This window comes from Bufo gargarizans, chromosome 3 (assembly GCF_014858855.1).
Source record: "Bufo gargarizans isolate SCDJY-AF-19 chromosome 3, ASM1485885v1, whole genome shotgun sequence".
NCBI classification, from domain to species: domain Eukaryota; kingdom Metazoa; phylum Chordata; class Amphibia; order Anura; family Bufonidae; genus Bufo; species Bufo gargarizans.
This window is the reverse complement of record NC_058082.1, coordinates 147307871-147333333: the sequence shown is the minus strand read 5'-3', so window position 1 is coordinate 147333333 and position 25463 is coordinate 147307871. Positions and strand designations below refer to the sequence as shown.

General features: G+C 39.6%; 1 protein-coding gene across 1 annotated transcript in view; it reads left to right on the top strand.

The window, feature by feature from the left end:
• The first annotated feature begins 5933 nt into the window (after positions 1-5933).
• Positions 5934-25463, top strand: part of LOC122931446 (protocadherin-9-like) — a 680287-nt gene continuing 660757 nt past the window's right edge. The window contains exons 1-2 of the mRNA XM_044285517.1: positions 5934-5939; positions 6790-6991. Coding sequence (XP_044141452.1) covers positions 5934-5939; positions 6790-6991 — 208 coding nt within the window. The remainder of the gene's footprint in view (positions 5940-6789; positions 6992-25463) is intronic.

Genomic DNA, 25463 nt, shown 5'->3' with positions numbered 1-25463 from the left:
TTTTGCAAGTAGAGGGAAAGATTATTCAAGGTGTAGGGAAAGGATAGGGAGGAATCATTCTGCAGCATTTATGTTGAACAGGTTTCAATAGGGGAGGTTACAGCCTGAATAGTAGGAACAATCCTATTACACCTTGCTATACTGAGTAGGCACCCAAATTGCCATTATACAGCTCTATAATTCCAGCAAACCGTTCTTTTTAGGGTGCAAGGCATTAAAAGGGTTTATTACAAGGGAATATTTATATGTCTTATTTACCCTGTGCAGTGCAGATATATGTTCTAAAGCAATTTTTGGCTAGTATCAATTGGGAAAAAAGAGGCTTATTAGCCGTTGTGTGGTGAAGTGTGAAAATTACAGCCCTTTTTGTTGTTTATTAGTGGCAAAAGTAAAATATATTTGCTGGCCAACTCTGCAGTTATACAGTTCTGATCAAAAGTTTAAGACCACTTAAAAAATGGCAAAAAAATCATATTTTACATTGATGGATCTTAGTAAGGTTCCAAGTAGAGCTTCAACATGCAACAAGAAGAAATGAGAGTGAGACAAAAAAAATTTGAGGATTAAATTAATTTAAAATAACGATTAAACTGAAACAGGCTATTTTTCAGCTGATCCAAATTTTAGGACCACATGCCTTTAAAAGCCAAATCTGTGCAAAGATGTGGATTCATTGTCATTTTCTGTCAGGTAGTCAAACGTTATGATGGCAAAGGCAAGATAACAGATGTCAGACAGAGAAGTGCCAGGCCCTGCACAGGGGAGTGGCAGAGGCCTAAATGTTTCTGGCGCAGGCAGAGGTCGCAGCAGAGTAAGGGGGCATGGCAGTAGGGGTCACAGTGAGAGGCCAGAGCTACCGGTGCCATCTAGCGGTTGTGTCTTGACCAACAAGCAAGGGGAACTTGAATGGTTGACTCGGTCATCTCTGTTTTGGATCCACTCCCGTTTTTTAGCATTAGCAATACTGATGGATTACTAATCAAATGCTGACCGAGTAAAGGCGTATGCTCCATTTTTTATGAGTTATTGTTCTGACGGATCAGAGGAACAGCAAAATAATCTGTGACGTCAACACAATCTTTCTGCTGACACCCACTAAACTCTGCTGGGGGGGGCTATCTACTTGTTTAAGCATTTAATAGAACAGGTTCTTTAGACATCTATGTGGAATTAGCTGATGACGGTGTAAAAAGAGTGCACTTCTTCTTGGCGCTAACATCGACCTGTAAGGCTGAGTTTATACTTGAGTTATTTGGTCAGTTTTGGCCCCTGTCACTGCCCAAATAAGTGAAGTGTGCAGTGATTCTAAGAGCGACGCCTGTCATCTGCATTTCATACTGACTCACAGTATTATTTCACTACCAAAGCAGACTTCCTATGCGTGTTACTGCAAGGCACAGAGTTCTACACCACTATAAAGGCTCTCTGTAGCCAGGAAATGGCAATTTTTTAACATAATTTGCCACAAATGGATCAAACAAAATTTTTCCCCAAAAAATGTGGCGAACCGGTAAATTAAATTTCCAAATAATTTGCTCATCTCTAATAAACATGATATTCGATTTTTATTTTTCCCCTATTAAAGTGCATATATATTTCTCTTAATAGGAGAGTGATAAATATTGAATATCATGATAAATATGAACATTGATTCCTGAATGAAATTAAGAATATAATCTGGATCAAGTAACATCATTAATCATTTACTGTTATTTTAATCATGAACATAGATTATTGGATTAATTATGAATATGAATTTATCAATTATTTGGATCAACTAATATTACTAATAGTAACACTACTAACCATCTAATACCTGGACTATATAACATTATTGATTTATTATAGGACACAATTTTTTATTTATTTTTTATATTTTCCATTATACAATTTTTTAATTAGTGATATACAATCATTTATATATTTCACAAAATAGAAATCATGTTAGTTAGTATATTTAAGCGGGTATAGGTATGTATATACCAACAGTGAAGAACTACAATTACTGAAATTAATCAGTGGGGGAGTAGTAACCCCCAAGATGAAAAACAAACACGGTGACAGGGTAAACCCAAAAGGATTACAGGGTTGAAGAAAAGAAAAGAACTTCCCCTGGAGGCCCTATAGGTCTGCTATGCCCAGGGTGACCCCCTTATGGTGGAGGTTCCCTGTCCCCGAAACTAGTGCTACCCGGTCCCTAGAAATCCCTACACAGGAAGATACTCAAAGATGATACGGTGGAGAGTAAATGGTGATCCTAATGGATGAATGTCACCGTTACGCTCTCAAACCACAAGAACAATTAATTATACAGTGGCGGAAATAATTATTTGACCCCTCACTGATTTTGTAAGTTTGTCCAATGACAAAGAAATGAAAAGTCTCAGAACAGTATCATTTCAATGGTAGGTTTATTGTAACAGTGGCAGATAGCACATCAAAAGGAAAATCGAAAAAATAACTTTAAATAAAAGATAGCAACTGATTTGCATTTCATTGAGTGAAATAAGTATTTGAACCCCTACCAACCATTAAGAGTTCTGGCTCCCATAGAGTGGTTAGACACTTCTACTCAATTAGTCACCCTCATTAAGGACACCTGTCTTAACTAGTCACCTGTATAAAAGACACCTGTCCACAGAATCAATCAATCAAGCAGACTCCAAACTCTCCAACATGGGAAAGACCAAAGAGCTGTCCAAGGATGTCAGAGACAAAATTGTAGACCTGCACAAGGCTGGAATGGGCTACAAAACCATTAGCAAGAAGCTGGGAGAGAAGGTGACAACTGTTGGTGCGATTGTTCGAAAATGGAAGGAGCACAAAATGACCATCAATCGACCTCGCTCTGGGGCTCCACGCAAGATCTCACCTCGTGGGGTGTCAATGGTTCTGAGAAAGGTGAAAAAGCATCCTAGAACTACACGGGAGGAGTTAGTTAATGACCTCAAATTAGCAGGGACCACAGTCACCAAGAAAACCATTGGAAACACATTACACCGCAATGGATTAAAATCCTGCAGGGCTCGCAAGGTCCCCCTGCTCAGGAAGGCACATGTGCAGGCCCGTCTGAAGTTTGCCAATGAACACCTGAATGATTCAGAGAGTGACTGGGAGAAGGTGCTGTGGTCTGATGAGACCAAAATAGAGCTCTTTGGCATTAACTCAACCCGCTGTGTTTGGAGGAAGAAAAATGCTGCCTATGACCCCCAAAACACCGTCCCCACCGTCAAGCATGGGGGTGGAAACATTTTGCTTTGGGGGTGTTTTTCTGCTAAGGGCACAGGACAACTTATTCGCATAAATGGGAAAATGGACGGAGCCATGTATCGTGAAATCCTGAGCGACAACCTCCTTCCCTCTGCCAGGAAACTGAAAATGGGTCGTGGATGGGTGTTCCAGCACGACAATGACCCAAAACATACAGCAAAGGCAACAAAGGAGTGGCTCAAGAAGAAGCACATTAAGGTCATGGAGTGGCCTAGTCAGTCTCCGGACCTTAATCCAATCGAAAACCTATGGAGGGAGCTCAAGCTCAGAGTTGCACAGAGACAGCCTCAAAACCTTAGGGATTTAGAGATGATCTGCAAAGAGGAGTGGACCAACATTCCTCCTAAAATGTGCGCAAACTTGGTCATCAATTACAAGAAACGTTTGACCTCTGTGCTTGCAAACAAGGGTTTTTCCACCAAGTATTAAGTCTTTTTTGGTTAGAGGGTTCAAATACTTATTTCACTCAATGAAATGCAAATCAGTTGCTATCTTTTATTTAAAGTTATTTTTTTCGATTTTCCTTTTGATGTGCTATCTGCCACTGTTACAATAAACCTACCATTGAAATGATACTGTTCTGAGGCTTTTCATTTCTTTGTCATTGGACAAACTTACAAAATCAGTGAGGGGTCAAATAATTATTTCCTCCACTGTATACACAAATCCCCAATTGGGATTTATCCTGCTAGGTACAGCTATCAGGGAATGATGGGAGTTGTAGTTTTGCAACATCTGGAGGGCCATGAGTTTGACATCCATGTGCTAGGGAATATAGGCCGGTAGGAGTAATACTTACGGTTGGGGAAGCATCCGACTGGAGGATTCCGAGGCACCTAAGGACAAAAATAGATAAGAATTAGGGACGAATAGCTATATTTATGTGGATGGTCGATAAATAAAAATAAAATCTAATATGGTCAAGACTTTGGATATAATCTCATACTGATAATTAGTAGACAAACAGAGTTGTAAATCCCCCCCAGGGATTATGAATTATATGAAGAATATAGGGTAGTAATTTAGTTGACGTGTTTAGATCTACATGAGTGATAATAATTGTGTAAAATTAATTATAGATGTTTTTTTTTTCTAGGGTACACATGGAACTGAAAAAAATAAAAAATAAAATAAAAAAACATTTATTAAAATATAGTGAATAGTCAAGGATCTGGTTCTACACTATTAAAAATAAAATAATACTGGTTTTCACATATGCACAATAATAATAAAATAATAAGTAAAAATATTTTGAATAAAGGAAAAAATAACAAAAGATAATATTATTAAATGAATAAAATATAAAAATTAAAAATAATAACAATAATAAAGATTAATAAACAATAAAACAAGTAGTTAATGAAGATGAGATCCCCCAATGTATAATTCGAGAATTACTAAGCATAGGAACCTGGGTGGAAGGAAATGAGTCTTGACCCTATATAGAATAGTACAATGAACTGGTCTCATATAACAAAAATAAAATATAACTATTAAGACTAGGAACCTTGGCATTAAAATCAGGATCCGATCGATATTTAAAAACAAGAGGATACAAACATGATGAAACCTCTGGTAACTGGTGGGAGGTGGCTACCAGAATAGAATATATAAAACATACCAATATCCACCATCCTACCTTTGGCCACCCACATAGTCCTAATAGTGCTGCTGGTATCCCGTCGGAGTTAAAGCCCGGACGCATGCGCAAACCTACTGGACAGCCGAAGATGACAACAAGTTTGTGCACATGCGCAGAGGACCTGTATCGAGAGACTGCAGGGCGCAAGCGCATGACGTAGGGGCGCCGATTTGGAAAGGAAGTGCGGCGCACCGGACATGACATCATCCTTAAGGTCCAGCATGATGATAGGAGAAGACTGAGGTGACGTCAACACGTAGGATGACGCAGCGCATACCCATTGGCAGTTAACTGTAGAGCCCACCCGAAGTAAAGGGGGATTGGACAATGAATTTATCCCATGCGATCCGAGTGTTTAAAAGCCCTGACCCTGCCCCCCACAGTCACCTGTTTAGTTTCCCCTGAAGACACCGACATACTCGACGAAACATGTAGGGACACAGGTTTTGAGTTTTAGGCAGGAGTTAGTCAGGGAGCCCTTCATAAATCTCTGCAATAAGAGATGGTTCACCACTAGACGATCTAAAACATTAGGAAGATCTAGGTACAAGAGGTATAAGATGCGTACATGAAAATTGGCAATTGACCCTGAAACTGTTACTCCTGAAGTTATAAGTATGTTCCTAAGTAATATGTTGGTTTTAAAAGAATTGTAATAAAATTGAGTTTTAATACTACTAGTCGGAGGAGCTGCAAAAATGCACCTGGTCCGAGTGACCGTTAAAAATTTATAAGCAAACAAGCACACTTTCAATATTGCTACCTCTTTTGGACCTGGCAAACACATGATCGCCATGTGCCCCCTGGCATGGCATATTGGCTGTTAGTAGCCAATGTTAAAATGAGGGACTGTTTTCTCATGGAGCTTCTATAGATACAAGTGTTACAGAGAAAAACTGAAAAGCTAATAAAATTCATAGATCTTTTAGAATGTTTATTAGGCCGTTAAACTACCACGCTGCACAAATTCATTTATTTTATACTAAGCTGTTAATAAGCATTAGAATATCAATTAGTCTTTATGACAGTATAATTATTAAAGTGCAAATTGTGCATTCCTGTATGCTCTACATAAGTCCATGTGATTCATTACATGGTTGTCATTTACAAAATAATGGAACAAGGATCAAAGGGTATGCTTTTTACCATTTCACAAATTATGGGACAATAATTATATGATAGTCTTTTGGTATTAACTTATCTCACAAAATGTTGGATGTTTCATATTTTGTTATGCACCTGCTGAGGTCTACTAAAACATTGAAAAGACTAGTCATATAATATACCACTTTTATATGTTATTACAGTTCCTTTACTAAAAGGAAGCTTTGCATAGCCTTGTCTTAGGCGCGTTACTTAAAAGGTTTGCTCCAGGATTTAACAATTTATGGGCTATCCATAGGAAGGTTTTTTTCCGGCCAGATATATTGTTCATCTACCACCCACCAAATAGCTATTTGAAGAAAAGGTGGCGCTCCATGCCAAGAAAAAAGTGCAGTGTAATGAACAGGAAGCTGAGATTGCATGGAGAACCGCCTCTTATTCAAACTGCTGATCGGCTGGGGTGTTGAGTATCAGATCCCCAGTGATCAGATATTGATGGTCATCAATATATCTGGCTGGACAAACCCTTTAATATCAGCTTAGTTAAAAGAACCACACAGCTCCTTCCAATGTGTAGTGGACAGTGCTGCTTTCTATAGCGCTGCTCCTATTCACTTCATTAAATATTTTACCTATGTTTTAGATTTTTACCTTATATAACTATTCAAATAATTATATAATTATACATACTAACACATACATACATACATACATACTAACTGAAAGGGGCAAATAAAGAGCAATAATATGCATATTTTATGTTTTTATTGTAGTCCCAACGACGTGTTACATTCCATCTACCTGATGGCTCCCAAGAAAGCTGCAGTGACAGTGGCCTTGGAGACCATGACCCTGTAGGAAGTGGAACTATGATCTCACAACCTCTTCCTCTGGTTCAGGCACAGGATGAATTCTATGACCAAGCTTCACCAGACAAGAGAACCGAAGCTGATGGAAACTCTGACCCAAACTCTGGTAAGTCAGTTGCTTCTTTTTCTTTTCTTTCTTTCTTGTTGGCTGTATTAAGGTATTTCAAATCTGAAAAATCATTGTGGATGCAAATAAATGTAAATGTGAATAGATATTGAAATAGTAACTGGTAGTTTTACTTCTCGGAGTTTATCTGGATATGCCTTGTTTTACTGTTGGTTGTCTAGTGATTTGCGGTCTTTTTCCTATTGATATAGGAAGCATTTATTCACTTTGCATTAAGTTCTTTTCTGCAATTTCTGAAACATTTACTTCAATATTACCATGTAATCTACTAAAACTACTTAATCTATTGAAAGTTTGATATTTCTTGCAGTAAGGTCCAGTACTGGAAACCTGGGTATTGTAATTTTTCACTCATTTATGACAAACTGAATATCCAATAAGAGTCATTCTTTTTTATGCTTTTATTTAGTCATTGCATTCATATAATAAAAACAATGCAAAAGAACAGTTTGGTTAATGCCTGTACATTAGAAAACTTTGAATACATTAAGTGAATGAATCATTCTATGTTTTGGCAGGGTGTGAATCATTTCAGAATTTTCCATATTAGTGTTGGTTAATTTGAATATGTCCTGTTTTGGACAAAACAGACGCTTTTTGCTGCTTACAGTAAATTTTAGGAATTCCTGATTCCCGTACATACCTTATACTGTATTGTCTAAGCTGCAGCCAAGGTGGACACCTGGAAGTTCGGGTTCAATGGGTTCGTCCGAACTTTGCAAAAAATACCTGAACTTAACCCGAACTTGACCTCGAACCCGAACCCCATTGAAGCCAATGGGGACCCGAACTTTGGAGCAATAAAATGGCTCTAAAAAAAGTAATGGAAAGGGCTAGAGGGCTGCAAAAGGCAGCAAAATGTGGTTAAGAGCATGGCAAGTGCTCTGCAAACATAATGTGGATAGGAAAATGACTTAAAATAACATAAAATAAAATAAATCTTGATCTAGGAGAATGATGTCCATATGAAGTAGGAGGTTGAGGAGACGGTGGATGTTACAGTGTAGGTGGAAGCGGCGGTGGAGGAGCAGGAGGTAGCCAACACTGTTTTTTTTTAATTTATTTTTTGTTTAAATTTGGGTAGACCCTAAAACATTATGAAATATAAAAAATAAAACAAAGAGAAAGCGTGCTGGAGTACAACAATGGCTGGGTAAGGCCAGTATACATGTTTATTCTGCACAAGGTACGTACAAGTCCTGTGGGATCCATGCCTGGTTGGACAGGCTGTGGACAAGCGGCTGTGCTTGTCTGTGATAACCCTTCCTGCCATGCTGAATAAACATTCAGACAATACACTGGCTGCAGGGGAGGCCAGCACCTCCAAGGCGTAAAGGGCAATCTCAGGCCATATGCCCAATTTGGAGACCCAGAAGTTGAAGGGGGCAGACCCATCAGTCAGTACGTGTAGGCGTGTGCAAACATACTGCTCCACCATGTTTCTGAAATACTGCCTCCTGCTAAGAAGTTCCATATCAGCTGGTGGTGCTGGTTGTTGTGGCGTGCTGACAAAACTTTTCCACATTTCGGCCATGCTAACCCTGCCTTCTGAGAAGCTGGCGGTGCCCCAGCTGCGTTGGCAACCTCTTCCTCTGCTTTCACCTTGTGCTTCCACTGTGCCCCCACTGTCAGGTGGGAATGCCATCAGCAGCACATCTACCAGTGTGCACTTGTACTCGCGCATCTTCCAATCACGCTCCAGTGACGGAATTAAGGATGGTACGTTGTCCTTGTAACAGGGATCCAAAAGCGTGGCCACCCAGTAATCAGCACAAGTTAGAATGTGGCTAATTTGGCGGTCGTTGCGGAGACTGCAGCATGTAATCGCTCATGTGTGCCAGGCTGCCCAGAGGCAATGACAAGCTGACCTCTGTGGGAAGTGTATCGTCTGTGTCTTCTGTATCACCCCAGCCACGCACCAGTGATGCCCATGAGCTTGTTTGGGTGCCACCCTGCTGTGAACATGGTTCCTCCTCCTCCATCTCCTCATCCTCCACCTCCTCATCCTCCAGAATTGTGCCCTGGCTGGACAATTGTGTACCTGGCGTATGTTGGTGCAGGAACCTACCCTCGGAGCCACTTGTGAATGATTGGCCTGAAACCCTTGAAAATGATCCCTCTTCCTCCTCCTCCTCCTGTGCCACATCCTCTTCTTTCATCGCCCGAAGCGTTTTTTCAAGGAGGCATAGAAATGGGATAGTAATGCTGAGAACGGCGTTATTGACACTGGCCATGTTAGTGGAGTACTCAAAACAGCGCAACAAGGCACACAGGTCTCGCATGGAGGCCCACTCATTGGTGGTGAAGTGGTGCTGTTCTGCAGAGCGACTCACCTGTGTGTGCTGCAGCTGAAACTCCACTATCGTCTGCTGTTGCTCACACAGTCTGGTCAGCATGGGCAAGGTGGTGTTCCACCTTGTGGGCTTGTCGCATATGAGGTGGTGAGGGGGAAGGCCGAAGTTATGCTGCAGTGCTTACAGGCGAGCAGCAGCAGGGTGAGGATGCCAAAAGCGCGCTCAGATGGCTCGCACTTTCTGAAGCAGCTCTGATATATTGGGGTAATTTTTCAGGAACTTCTGCACCATCAAATTTAGCACATGCTCCAAGCAAGGGATGTGCGTCAAACCATCCAGGCCCAGAGCTGCCACAAGATTTTTCCCATTATCGCACACCACCGGGCCCAGATTGAGGCTCACTGGCACAACCACTCATCGGCCTGTTGTTCCATGGCCATCTACAGCTCCTGTGCTGTGTAGGGTTTGTCCCCCAAACAGATAAGTTTAAAAACTGCCTGCTGTAGTTTACCCCTGGCTGTGCTGAAGTTGCTGGTGAAGGTGTCACGCTGAACGGATGAGGAGGTGGTAGAGGATGAGGAAGTGGAGTAGGAGGAGGAAGCAACAGGAGGCAAAGAAAAAGGCACTGCACTCCTTGGTGGTAGAAGGAAATGCACAAAACTGCTATCCCCCTCAGGCCTAGCCGCAACTGCATTTACCCAGTGTGCTGTTAGGGAGATATAATGTTACTGACCATTCTTACTGGTCCATTTATCCGTAGTTATGTGGACCTTGCCACAGATGGCGTTGCGCAGTGCACACCTGATTTTGTCCCCCACTTGGTTGTGCAGGGAAGGGATGGCACGCCTGGAAAAGTAGTGGCTGCTGGACACAACGTACTGTGGGACAGCCACCGGCATCAGAATCTTAAAATGTCTGTGTCGACCAGACGGAATGACAGCATTTCAAAGGCCAGGAATTTGGAAATGGTGGCATTCAGGGCCAGGGATCGTGGGTGGGTAGGGGGGTACTTTCTCTTTTGCACCAGTGTTTGGGAGATAGACAGCTGACCGCTTCCATGGGATATTGTGGAGATGCTTGGTGACAGAGGTGATGGCGTTGCTGCCACATCTTCTGTTTGCGGGGTGGCAGGTGCCACTGTCACTCTAGAGGGGGATGAAGAGGCCGAGACTGCAGCAGAAGAGGAAGCAGGAGGAGCCAGAGACCTTTCTTGGTTTTTGAGGTGTCTATTCCACTGCAGGTTGTGATTTGAACTTAGATGCCTGGTCATGCAGGTTGTGGTCAAGTTTAGAACATTTATACCTCGATTCATGCTCTGATTACACAGCGTGCAAACCACTCGTGTCTTGTCATCAGCACATTGTCTGAAGAACTGCCACGCCAAGGAACTCCTTGGAGCTGGTTTTGGTGTGCTCGGTGGTGCGATGGGCAGTAGCAGGCATACTGTCTAGGGGATGGTCGCTCCGCTTTTGTACCCTGCTCCCTCTATTGCTGTGCTGGTGGCTCTGTGTGACCACCACCTCTTCCTCCGAACTACACAGGTCACTCATATGACCTTGATTCCATGTGGGGTTGAGGACCTCATCGTCCTCCACATCATCTTCCACCCAGTTATCACCCTGTCCCTGCCTTGTCGGTCTGCAGACTGCAGAAAGCCGCAGCGGTTGGCATTATCTGAGATGTGCTGCAGTGGTCCTCCCATGTACTCATCCTGAAACATAAGTGGTTGGGCATCTGTGCACTCAATCTCTTCCACTTCCACTTCCTCTATAAAACATATAGAGAAGGTTCGAGTGAGGGATGGTAGAACAGTTACTGGTCAGGGTCCGGTGGAGAAGGCCTTTTTTGATTATTTTCTTGATATGTATAAGGCTGATTCTAATATTACAGACGATAAGATAGATCTCTACCTAGATAGGATTAACTTTTCAACTATTACTGAGAACCAAAAGAAAGCATTAGAACTGGAGGTCTCAATTAAGGAACTTGAGGGAGCTATTAAATTATGTTCACCTAATTCTACTCCTGGTTCAGACGGGCTTCCATATGAATTTTATAGCAAATATGGGGACTGTATTTTTCCTAGATTACTGGAGGTCTTTACTGAATCAATGGAGGATGGGAGGTTGCCAGATTCAATGATGGAGGCTACAGTGATACTAATTCCAAAAAAAGGCAAGGACCCTCTAGATTTAGAATCTTACAGACCAATTTCACTGCTTAATGCAGATGTAAAGCTTTTGGCGAGGGTCCTTGCTACAAGGCTCTCTGGGGTCATCTCCTCCATAGTCCATCCGGATCAGAGCGGTTTCATTAAAAATAAGGGTACACATTATAATCTACAACGGCTCTTTTCTAATATCCAGGCCCCTGGGGGGACCGCCCGCTCCATCCTGTCATTAGATGCCTCTAAGGCCTTTGACAGGGTGGAGTGGCGTTTCCTCTGGAAGGTTCTTGCTAGGATGGGCTTTGGAGAGAGGTTTATACGTACTCTTAGGCTATTGTATGGATCTCCAAGGGCTAAATTGAGTCTTAATGGAATTTTGAGTAGCAGTATCGAGTTAAACAGAGGCACCCGTCAGGGTTGCCCACTATCTCCCTTATTATTTGATATATATATCGAACCCCTTGCGATGGCCATTAGGCAGGACGATCAGATCAAAGGATTTGGTACGCTAGGAACACAAGATCGTATCTCACTATATGCAGACGATGTTCTGTTTTTTATAGATCATACGGAAACCACTCTCCCTAGGATTATTCAAATGGTTAAATTATTTGGTGAGGTTTCTGGTCTTCTTATAAACTGGACCAAGACTAGTCTGCTTCCAATAGACCCCCTACCACAGAAAGAGATTCCTGTTACACAGTTGGATATTGTTGATACTTTTCAATATTTGGGTTTGACGATATCGCCTCGGGTCGAAAATTTTGTAGAACTTAATTTGATCCCCATAATAGTAAAGATCAGAGCTAAAATAGGAATTTGGCTGAAACTTCCCCTATCTAGAGCTGATCGAGTTTCACTAGTCAAAATGGTGATATTACCACAATTGCTCTATGTGCTCAGGAATACACCTATTTGGATACAAGACAAACATTTTAAACTTATAGAGAGACTAATTAATGATTTAATATGGGGAAGAAAGCGAGTTCGAATTAAGTTGGAGTATTTGTATAGATCAGTGGAGTGCGGGGGTTTAAATCTCCCCTACTTTAAGGGATACTTTATTGCAGCCCAGCTATTGAGGTGCTATGAATCAGAGCATAGCGCACTACTGGGGAAGTTGGTAAATAGTCATGCCCACAATAATATTTTTTCCTTGTTGGAATCTGGCCTATTGAAGAGCTATGAGCAAGGCTACAGAGAGACTATAAAACTACTCCTTAAGGTGTGGGCTACAACTAGGACATGGTTGAAAGTTAAGGGTTCACTTACATTTACGCCTCTTTGGCATAATTTGTATTTACAAAGGCTGGATGAAATTGCAGCTGACACATTTTGGCAGAAGAATAAAATTTTATATATCTCACAGGTAGTTAAAGATAGAGAAATTAAATCCTATATAGAAATGATACAAAATTTAAAAAATCTTTCATGGTTTAGGTATTTCCAATTGCGTTCTGTGTTATCCAGCTTGGATGATAAGCGGCTGTTGGATATAGATAATGTATCCTTTCTGAATGATTGGGTATCAGGTACACATTCCAGAATAAAAATTTCAAATATATATAAGTTATTACTTAAAGCACGGTTTAGTGACATACACTCTCCAGGACAAAAAGCGTGGGAGGTGGACTGTCCGAATGTACAAATAGAAGGGTGGGATAATATTTTTGGGAATCTATCTTCACTATCCCAGAACTTTAACCATGTCCTGATACAATTTTATATCTGCCACAGATTATATATTACTCCATTGTGGATGAACAAATGTGGGTTAAGAGACACGTCCAACTGTCCCAAATGTGACACTGTAGGAGCAGATTTTCTCCATATGATATGGACCTGTCCAGAACTTATAAACTACTGGAACGGTATCAATAACTATATTATGTGTAAACTAAAAATTCGAATTCCTTTTGAACCACAAGTATTTATTCTCAATGATCTCTCCAAATTAAAAAATCATAAGTATCAAAAGATTCTTTTGAGTAGAGTATTGATGTTGGCTAGAGTTTTGATCAGCCGCACCTGGTTTGCCCGATCTACTCCAAACAAAAACACATGGATAAATTTAATTGATAAGGTAATGAACTACGAAAAAATTTTATACAGACGGAGGGAAAATGAATATCAATGGACCAGGATATGGGGTGGTTGGAGGTCTGGTTAGCTGAGATCAAGTTGTTTTATATATAAGGGTCCTACTTTGACGCACCACAAACTGGGAGGGAGGGAGGGGAGGGTTTTCTAAATATTTTGAAAAGATGAGTGGAATATACGCACATATAATCACTTGGGTTACTAAGAATTGAGAGATTGTAATACATTTTTTATTGTAAATGTTTTGTAGTTTTCCCAATAAAAAAAAAAAAAAAAAAAAAAAAAAAAAAAAAATCTCTTCCACTTCTGGGGCAAGGCTAAGTGGATAGCCCTGGGAAACCCTGCCAGCAGAGTCATCAAAAAGCAGAAGAAACTGCTGCATGACTTGGGGTTCAGGCTGCTTGGCTGATTTGCAAGGGGGTGAGTTGAAAGACTGATGGCCATGGGCTGCAGGTGCCATCTGATATTTCAGCAGGCGACTGGGTGGGAGACGATGTGAAGGATTTGGAGGCTCTGTCAGCCACCCAATCTACTATTTCCTCTACTTGTTCTGGCCTCACCATTCATAGAGCCACATTCGGCCCTAAAAAATAACGCTGAAGGTTGTGTCACCTACTCGCACCTGAGGAAGGTGTTTCACTTGGGCGTGTAGCTGGCACAGATCAACCACCTCCTCTGCATTCAATAGGAGCTCCACCAACACCACGACCAGGGCCACATCCCTTGTTTGACGCTCTCCTCATTCTTTGCGGTCATCCACCGAAGTAACAGACATTTTTACTAAATTAAGTTCCTTGTGAACAATGCAGAGCAGGGTTTTTTTTGACAGTCAAAAAAGGTTAATGTCAGCCAGCAATGGAACAGACAATTTTTAGAAATGTATATCCCTGTCACCCAGGCAGAGCAGGGGTTTTTGGACGGGAAAAATTGGTTAATGTTACCTAACAATGGAACAGACGAGTTTTTAAACGTATTGCCTGGTCCGCTATGCAGTGCAGGCAGCTAAGATACTTTATTGTCAAAAAAAGTTTTTTCTCACACACAATGAAACATATGGATTTAACTGTATTTCTTTAACTACTAGAAATGCAGCTCAGGGCAGAAAGGTACTTTATTGCTAAAAAAAAATAAAAGTTATTTTTTAACCCTAAATGAAACAGATGGATAACAAACCATGATTTTATTTCACTCTCACAGATGAAGCACAGGGTTTTTTTACATATAAAATGGAACAGATGGATTTGCTGAATGTATGTGGCTGTCTGTCACATGTGCAGGCCTCAGAGGTACTTTACACCCAAAAATGGGAATTTGAAGCCCAAAAATGTAACAGCGGTATTTAATGATTTTATTTGACTGACAGGAACACAGCGTAGTACTTTATAGCAACAAAAATTGGAATTTTTTAGCAAAAAATGTAACTGCAGTATTTGCTGGTTTTATTGGACTGTCAGAAATGCAGTACATGGCAAAAAGGTACTTTATTGGGCCCCAAAAAGTGTTTCTTTAACCATAAATGAAACAGATGGATTTAACTGAGATTATATTTCAATCTCACAAATTAGGTACAGTTGTTTTTTTTTAACTTAAAAAATTGTGGATATGTCACCCCATACAATGGAACAGATGGATTTGCTGAATTTATGTGCCTGCCTGTCACATATGCAGTGCAGGCCTCAGAGGTAATTTACAGCAAAAAATTTAAATATGTCACCCCACACTGGAACAGATGGATTTAACTGAACATATTTCACTCTCAGAAATGCAGCACAGGGGTTCTTTACAGACAAAAATTGGGATATGTCACCCCCTGAGTTCCTTAACTCACAGACAGTATTATTTTTCCTTCCCCTGGCACATATGCAGTGCAGGTGCACTTAAAAAATGGGTATATGTCGGCCAGTGAACTACAAGAACAGGATTAAATGATTGTCCCTGGCACATATGCAGTGCTGGTGCACTGCTGTTGCACAAAATGGCCGCCGAGGCCCACCTAACTAACAGACGGATTATAACTTTTTTCAGTCTCACTGGGCTCAGGGCAGGGTACAGAAATGTTGCATTGCCCCCCCAAAACAAAAAAACGCTGTGGATCGCTGACTTCATACCAAGTGCAGATATAGGAGTCTTTCCTAATCTCTCCCTCACAGCAGCAGTATCCTATCCCTAAAAACTAGTAAGCTGAGTGACATGCGGTGCTACATGACTCCAGCTTATGTAGAGGCCGGGTCACATGCTGCACTTGGCCAATCACAGCCATGCCATTAGTAGGCATGGCTGTGATGGCTTCTAAGGGCACACTAGTTAAACGCTTGTTGATTGGCTGCCCTGCAGCCTTTCAACAAGCGCCATTAAAATCGCCGAACTCGAACCCAAACTTTTCCAAAAATGTTCGGGTTCAGGTCCGGGTATAAAAACCCTAAAGTTCGGGTTCGCTCAACCCTAGTCAACAGTAAAGTGAAACATTGTGAGTTTTGCACATTCACTGTTACTGTAAGTAGCGGCACATGCTGAACTGTATTACTGAGCAAATCTAACCCCGGATTTGTTGATTGGGTCTGCAATCCATAACAAATGCTGGTTTTGATTTGTTATGTAATACAGTTCAGCATGTGCCACTACTTACAGTAACAGTGCATGCACAAAACTAACATAGTATCCTTTACTGGTGACCATGTTCATTTGGCCACAGCAGAAACAATATAGTATAAGGCACCTATGGAAATTGCTGTAAGCAGCAAAAAGATTTGTATTCGTCCAAACACAAGTTCATATTCATAGATAGCTATTCAAAAGTTATGTGGGCTACAATTTAGACTTGTACATGGTATATTTTGTAAGTATGTATATGTTACTATGTATTTTCCATCTGAAGGACTCATTAAGCAACTTACAGGTATTTATTCAGGTCAAATTAGCTTTCTAGGGCACTGACTTTGATGTTCCTGAGATTCAATTAATACATACTAAGACTTAAGCAAATCCCCCAATGATTTATTTGATCTTAATTATAAAACCCTGTTCACTTCTAGCCAATACACCATAACATCCTGGTCAGCCCACTTTTCATTCTGGATGGGGAGAAATAACTTAATAAAAAGCCTAATCCTACCCAAATACATTTACCTTTTTCAGATGCTTCCCATTCCAGTCTCGTAGTGGTACTTATCCAAGGTAAATTATTTTTTCTTTATATCTGGAATAAGCACAGGTCATGTCTCAATTTGCATACTCTTATTCTCACATAAAGTAAAGCTAGAATGTGCAATCCCAATATCTACATCTATTATCAAACAACACTACTTAACCACACATTCAATTGGGCTAGAAGCCCCATATCTAAAGTATGGTTCTCCATAGAGAAGGCTATGTCACCTAACCCTATCCATGTTACACTTTTCTCACCTTTGTCTGCAACTTCTAAACTGACATTTAGGGCTGATGCACACAAACGTGTCCAATCCAGTTTTTTTGTGGACCATATGCGGATACATTCATTTCAATGGGTCCGCAAAAAAAAAAAAAAAATTTAAGGTACTTCATCCGCATTCCGTTTCCGTATGGCCGTATTTCCGTTTGCAAAAAAATAGAACATGTCCTATTGTTGTCCGCATTACTGACAAGGATAGTACTATCCTATTAGGGGCCAGCTGTTCCATTCCGTAAAATACAGAATGCACACGGACATCATCCATATTTTTTGCAGATCGGTTTTTTGTGGCCTGCAAAATACATACGGTCGTGTGCATGAGGCCTTAACCACAACCTTACTAAAGTTACGGTGGCTTTTTGTTGGAAGGTTTCTGAACATCTGTCTATGATTCCCTTATCATTTTTGCGTATCTCAGATATGTCATACTTAGACACATCTGAACCTAATAGATCCTACACACTAACTCATTCTTTATTTATTTATTTTTTGATCAAATATTATATGATGGCACCATCTTTGCCTTACAAGACTTGCGAGTCGTACCATCTTTATCTAAACTCACATTTTTGGACTATATAACACTTAACAATAGCCTTAAACATAGTAACATAGTTTATAAGGCCGAAAAAAGACATCTGTCAATCCAGTTCGGCCCATCATCCCGCAAGTTTTACTACATAAATTTCTTAAACTTGATAAACTCTGTACGATAGACGAGACATTTTTTTGTTGTAGAAGTGCCAGACTTCTTTATCTTTACCCATGTCCACAAGGAAAGATCATTTGTAAGGCGGCAATCAAAGAACTTTAAGACATTAGTCAACAAGGGTAATAAGTGTGAATTAGTAGATTTCCCCTGGAGATTTTTTTTAAGCCGCATGTTTTTTTCTGTGATGAAACGACACTGTGTGTTCCAATAGCAGCTTTTCTATGCCATATAGACTTGGCCTTTGCACATTGTCTGGGAACATTTGCATTGTGCACCGGTGCTGCGAGCTTAAAGCTTCTAATGCATAAACTTTTAAATGAACCTTTTTGGGCATGTATTTTGATACAAAATGGTGATAAATCTCAAAATCTCCAGCATGCAAAAACTGAGAGAGATGATCAAGGTCTTTTAGGACTGTGGGATTTATAACCACATCGTACAGTGCAAGATATGGCTGGGAGTTTGCTTTCATCCAGGGTTGGCAACGGCGTTCAAGCTTGGTTAATGGTCTGTGTGCACATGCATGGCACATTTCCATGTGATCCCATTCATGTTGATTGGTCACATGCATTAGCAGAGATTGCCACAGTAAACCTTAATACACAAGGCAATCCCTGCAGACCTCCTTTGTATCGTTATGTGCTCAAGCATTTCCACCTAGAAAGACTTGCTTCTCTATAATGCACACTTACATTAGATATCCCTTTAAGTTTTTCTTATTTTAAATACTAGACTTTTATGAAGGGTCCAAATAATTGATTTCCCACTTTTCAACATTGCTCTCTTTTCCCTTCAATTCTGCCCCCCTCCTGATCGCCACTACCACTTTGTTTTCCTGGAAAATTTTGAATATATTGAAGACATATTAAAAAGGGAATCCTACCCTTGACAAGGAATGAAATGAAGATATGGCCACTTTATATATTCCATTTTTTTGTTTTATATGATATAATTTCATTTTTTTTTCTTTTGATTCAACATACATTAAACACAATAAAAAGAACACTGAAAGGAAAAGAAAATATACTGAGATTCAAATTAGAACGAACAGTAATCCAACCACTGGACCTACAATGCATCTACTATAATACAATTGGATGAGAAGTTTAGGAGAAAAGGGAAATGAAGACTGAGCATGTCTTATTAAGTTATGGTATAGCCTAAGGGAGCTAAAAATACATTAAAAAAAAACACTTAAATATGAAGTACTCAACTTATAGTATAAAGATTCTGCATTTAATTGTCTTTTAAAGAAGAATGCAATATTCGACTGCAGAGCCTAAACTTCTGAATATTTCTAAATTACTGATGACTTATGGATGAACAGGCATAACATTATAGAGGGAGCTGAAAATTATGAGTTTAGAGCTTGAAATCCATTACTTATATATAGAGATTTAAAGGACTTATTCGGAGGCAATACATCTATTAAACATGGGACAGAATGGGATATAAGACTCACAAGGTCCAACCTGGTCTTCATATCTTTATCTAAACTGAACACACAATAAATGCCTAAAGATGCTGCCTAAGTCAATCACTGGCTGCAGTGGTGACCCACTTCAACCAATGAATGAAATTAGAAAGGTGAGTAGTAGTGATGAACGAGCATGCTCGGCTCAAACATTGCAATGCTTGGCAGATGCGAGTGCTCGGCCAAATAATTTGGGTGCTTGAATACAATAGAAGTAAATAAGAGAACCCCAAGAACCCCCCTGATTGGAAGATAAGAGAGTTTCTGGTTCATAATTTTTTATTTTGAAATTGATGTAAACCTCATCAAAATGGTTTGGCAACAGAATTAAGAAGATAGCTGGATGCATCTTAGACTCATATTATGTAGACAACCCACAAAGGCTATATGCCAAAAGCCAGGTATTTACAAGCCAGCCAGCCATCTATCTATCTATCTATCTATCTATCTATCTATCTATCTATCTATCTATCTATCTATCTATCTATCTATCTATCTATCCAGCCTTGTGCACTATGAAATATTCCAAACCAGCTCTCATCTGACTGAGAACCAGTAAATCTCAAAGGTATTTTGCATCTGTTGGATGGTTTGGGTGGACCTGCACACATAGATCAATATCATTAGAGCGACAAAAAGTTTTCCGATTGTCCTAACATAATATTCAATAACCTTTCTATACAGTTTTGTCATGTAAAAGCTCATTTGCATAAGCATGGGCATATGGGAAAGACATGCAAATGAGCAGAATCTGCCTTGTTTTTCAGCTGTCATAAGACTATGAAAACCAATAGATGGCGCTATTGAGTTATGAACAGCAGCCTCTATTGGTTTCATAGTCTTATGACAAGACAAATATTCTTGTCAGAAGACTATGAAACCGATAGAGGGTGCTATTGAGTTATGAACAACGCCCTCTATTGGTTTCATAGTCTTCTGACAAGAATATTAGACTGAGTCTTATAACAAGCTTATTAGTTTAGCCTTTTGCATGTAACATTTGCGATTAGAATATTTGGGACACTGGGAAAGCTGGGCAATAACTTCATAATCTACACTGAGTTATTACCCAGCTTTTCCAGTGTCAGATATTATCATTGACATACTACATAATCTTCACATACTATTTGCTATATTCCTATATATTTGTGTTTTATAATATTACGAAAATTCTAAAAAATGAATATAGAGCAATATAGCGAATATTATGTAATAATTATGTAGGAAGTCAGTTATAATATATGGCACTGAAAAAGCTGGGTAATAACTCAGTGTAGATCACGAGTTATTACCTAGCTTTCCCAGTGTCAGATTTTATCACTGAGTTATTACCCAGCTTTCCCAGTGTCAGATATCATCCTAGTGTAGATTGTGAATATTCTAATTGCAAATTGTAAGCGTGAATTTTCCATGCAAAAGGCTACACTAATAAGCTTGTCATAAGACCCAGTCTAATATTCTTGTCAGGAAACTATTAAACCAATAGATAGCGCTATTGAGCTATGAAAAACGCCCTCTATTGGTTTCATAGTCTTCTGACAATTATATTTGTCTTGTCATAAGACTGCGAAACCAACAGAGGGCTGTTCATAGCTCAATAGTGGCCTCTATTGGTTTAGTAGTCTTCTGACAAGAATATTTGTCTTGTCATAAGACTGCAAAACCAATAGAGGACGCTGTTCATAACTCAATAGTGCCATCTATTGGTTTTCATAGTCGTGACAGTGAAAAAGAAGGCAGATTCTACTCATTTGCATGTCTTTCCAATATGCCCATACTTATGTAAATGCATTTTTATCAGAAAACTTCTTGTCTCCCTAATGATATTGATCTAGGTGTGAAGGTCCACCCAAGCTATCCAACATATGCAAAATAACTTTGAGGTTTACCGGTTCTCAGTCAGATGAGAGCTGGTTTGGAATATCTCAGTGCACAAGGCTGCTATTGTAAGGTATGGCATGTGTCTCATGGATAGATTGATGGCTTGCACATACCTTGGCTTTTGGCATACAGCCTTGGTGTGGTTGTCTATTGTATGGTGTATATAATAGGTGTCTAAGATGCATCCAGCTATACTCTTAATGCTGTTTCCAAACCATTTTTAAGGGGGTTTCTAACTTTTTCTTATGAACCAGACACCCTCTCCTCTTCTGAGCAAGGGGTGCCTGGTTGTCTCCCATTGACTTTCATACTACTCAGGCTGAATACTTTGGTGCTCGCTCATCACTAGTGAGTAGTAGAGTGTTTCTTTGCCCCTTTAAAGTGAAGATCTACTTTGCAACTATGTATAGTATATTTAGGTGGTCACTAGAGGGTCGGAATTTGGAAAAGATTCAGATGCAACAATTCTTTCAACCAAGATTTAATAGATTTTTCTTATTACGAGATATAATACTATGATTCTTATCATTGGCTTGAAAGATGGAGTACCCACCAACAATCAGATATATTTCTCCAGAACAATTGCTGAATCTACTGGTATTAAGAGTACATTGTGATTATATTTTTTCATATATTATTCCTACATTCTACCAATCAAAATGTGTCGTCCATATATATTCAAAAACATCAAGATTAAAGGGAATGAGTCATCAGAAAATGACCCATTGTTTAAATTGTGATTTATGTTTAAAAGATTGACTTTTTTCCCATGTAAATATCTATATTTAAAATTGTGTATCATTTAGCAATTTTCCTATTGGCCACTGAACCTAAAATATGTTAAGACTTCTTGTCTTTGAAAGCAGCTACATAGTCAATAGACACTATGGATAGGATCAAACTCCTTTGACGTATATGGAAAAGTTTTCTAGGCATGCTCTCTGACATGTGCAGAGGTCATGTGTGAGCTGATAAGCTGTGATATCACCTATACTAAATTGTGGATCCTGTGTTATCTATGCAGAGGGGTTACTTATTATAATTTTGCCTGTAAGGATAATGAATTAGCTACTGAAAAGTTACCTGTACAGAATAGGAAATCATGACCTATTATTTGGCATAGTGGCCAGTGTGAAAATTGAAGTATTATGTACATTTGTGTTAAATATTGATAGTGATATGGAAAAAAAATATCACAAAAAAAGATATATACAGGTCCTTCTAAAAAAATTAGCATATTGTGATAAAGTTCATTATTTTCTGTAATGTACTGATAAACATTAGACTTTCATACATTTTAGATTCATTACACACCAACTAAAGTAGTTCAAGCCTTTTATTGTTTTAATATTGATGATTTTGGCATACAGCTCATGAAAACCCCAAATTCCGATCTAAAAAAATTAGCATATCATGAAAAGGTTCTCTAAACGAGCTATTAACCTAATCATCTGAATCAACTAATTAACTCTAAACACCTGCAAAAGATTCCTGAGGCTTTTAAAAACTCCTAGCCTGGTTCATTACTCAAAACCGCAATCATGGGTAAGACTGCTGACCTGACTGCTGTCCAGAAGGCCATCATTGACACCCTCAAGCAAGAGGGTAAGACACAGAAGGAAATTTCTGAACAAATAGGCTGTTCCCAGAGTGCTGTATCAAGGCACCTCAGTGGGAAGTCTGTGGGAAGGAAAAAGTGTGGCAGAAAACGCTGCACAACGAGAAGAGGTGACCGGACCCTGAGGAAGATTGTGGAGAAGGACCGATTCCAGACCTTGGGGGACCTGTGGAAGCAGTGGACTGAGTCTGGAGTAGAAACATCCAGAGCCACCGTGTACAGGCGTGTGCAGGAAATGGGCTACAGGTGCCGCATTCCCCAGGTCAAGCCACTTTTGAACCAGAAACAGCGGCAGAAGCGCCTGACCTGGGCTACAGAGAAGCAGCACTGGACTGTTGCTCAGTGGTCCAAAGTACTTTTTTCGGATGAAAGCAAATTTTGCATGTCATTCGTGAATCAAGGTGCCAGAGTCTAGAGGAAGACTGGGGAGAGGGAAATGCCAAAATGCCTGAAGTCCAGTGTCAAGTACCCACAGTCAGTGATGGTCTGTGGTGCCATGTCAGCTGCTGGTGTCGGTCCACTGTGTTTTATCAAGGGCAGGGTCAATGCAGCTAGCTATCAGGAGATTTTGGAGCACTTCATGCTTCCATCTGCTGAAAAGCTTTATGGAGATGAAGATTTCATTTTTCAGCACAACCTGGCACCTGCTCACAGTGCCAAAACCACTGGTAAATGGTTTACTGACCATGGTATTACTGTGCTCAATTGGCCTGCCAACTCTCCTGACCTGAACCCCATAGAGATTCTGTGGGATATTGGGAAGAGGAAGTTGAGAGACGCAAGACCCAACACTCTGGATGAGCTTAAGGCCGCTATCGAAGCATCCTGGGCCTCCATAACACCTCAGCAGTGCCACAGGCTGATTGCCTCCATGCCACGCCGCATTGAAGCAGTCATTTCTGCAAAAGGATTCCCGACCAAGTATTGAGTGCATAACTGAACATAATTATTTGAAGGTTGACTTTTTTTGTATTAAAAACACTTTTCTTTTATTGGTTTGATGAAATATGCTAATTTTTTTTAGATAGGAAATGTAGGTTTTCATGAGCTGTATGCCAAAATCATCAATATTAAAACAATAAAAGGCTTGAACTACTTCAGTTGTGTGTAATGAATCTAAAATATATGAAAGTCTAATGTTTATCAGTACATTACAGAAAATAATGAACTTTATCACAATATGCAAATTTTTTTAGAAGGACCTGTATATATATTTTACATTAAAAAAAAATATTTAAACAGTAGGTAATTTTCTGATTACTATTTCACTTTCAAATGAACAAATGAACCATGATATACATAATCTGAGCTTTTATTCAGTAAATGAAAAGATCAGTATCTTATGCCCCCGCCCCAGCTCTCACTATTGGTTAAATATGTAATGAATTAGAAGTTGTTTTAAAGCTCTAGTGTATTTATTAGCCTGGTGGATTGATGCATTTCAGTGTAATATTTGGAACCATCTGCCAGAGATTTACTTCACCTAAAATAAAAAATAAAAAATCATCTTTTTTTGTTTTGTTTAGTTTTTCAGATAGGGCACTTTCAGTGGCTGCTTTACTTAATTCTAAGGGTTTCTGAATAAGTTATTGTCTGAATTTTTTTTACAGAAAGTGATTTTGTAAGACGCCTGTTTTTTGTAATATCAGGATGCATTTATTTATGTATTCAATATACTTAATTTACAGATTTTGTAAAGCCATTAAGTAGAACAATAGTGGTATAATGTTGAGGAAGTCTCAAGTGGATTTCTTGTTATTGTCTGCACAGAAATGCCTCATATAACTGTTTTGACCTTATGCTACGCATTTGTGTAAGGAGTATGCAACTTGTATATGCTTTTGAATAGACTGAGACTGTAACACCACACACATAATTTGCTATTATACTGAAAAAATTTAAACTTTTTCATAGATTATTTATGTGGCCAAACTTCAGGTCAAAGTTCGGATTCGGGACCCAAACTTGACCCGAACTCGAACTCGAAACCTATTAAAGTCAATGGGGACTCAAACTTTATTAATAGCATTCTTAAGACAGAATGCCAAATAAAATGGACATTGAGGGGTTAAAAGTGATTTTAAAAAACTCACCTCATCCACTTGATCACACAACCTTGATCGCACACGTCCTTTTGCAGGTCCTAAAGAAAGAAGACGTGTGCGATCAAGGCTGCACGATCAAGTGGATGAGGTGAGTTTTTTTTTTAAAAAATTTAACCCCTCAATGTCCATTTTATTTAACATTCTGTCTTAAGAATGCTATTATTTTCCATTATAAATCACCCGAACACCGAACCCAAACTTCAGTGGAAAAATCCGGGTTCAGGTCCGGGTACTGGAACTCACAAAGTTTGGTACGAACCCGAACTTTGCAGTTTGGGTTTGCTCAAGCCTAATTATATCCACTAAACAAAGTTGTGTTGATAATTATACAAATTTGTTTTAGTTGTTTATCCTTTGTATAGAGCAAAGACTTCTTCTACGACCAGAACATCAGAAGGTAGAAATTCATACAACATTGGTAAATGTCATACTAACCAATTTAAAGTGTTGAAAATAACTATGTCAACATATACCAACTGCTCATTCATGCCTCCTTTTCTCACAAAGGTTGGCCATTCTGTAAAAAACTGTTGTAAAATTAATTAAAATATGTACTGGCATAGTAAGCTTCACTCGTTACCACAGTAGCCGCAGTAAAGCACTTCTATGGTACATAGCGCTCAACAGGGTGGAAGTCATGCAATGTATCCACATCACTGCATCCCTGGCT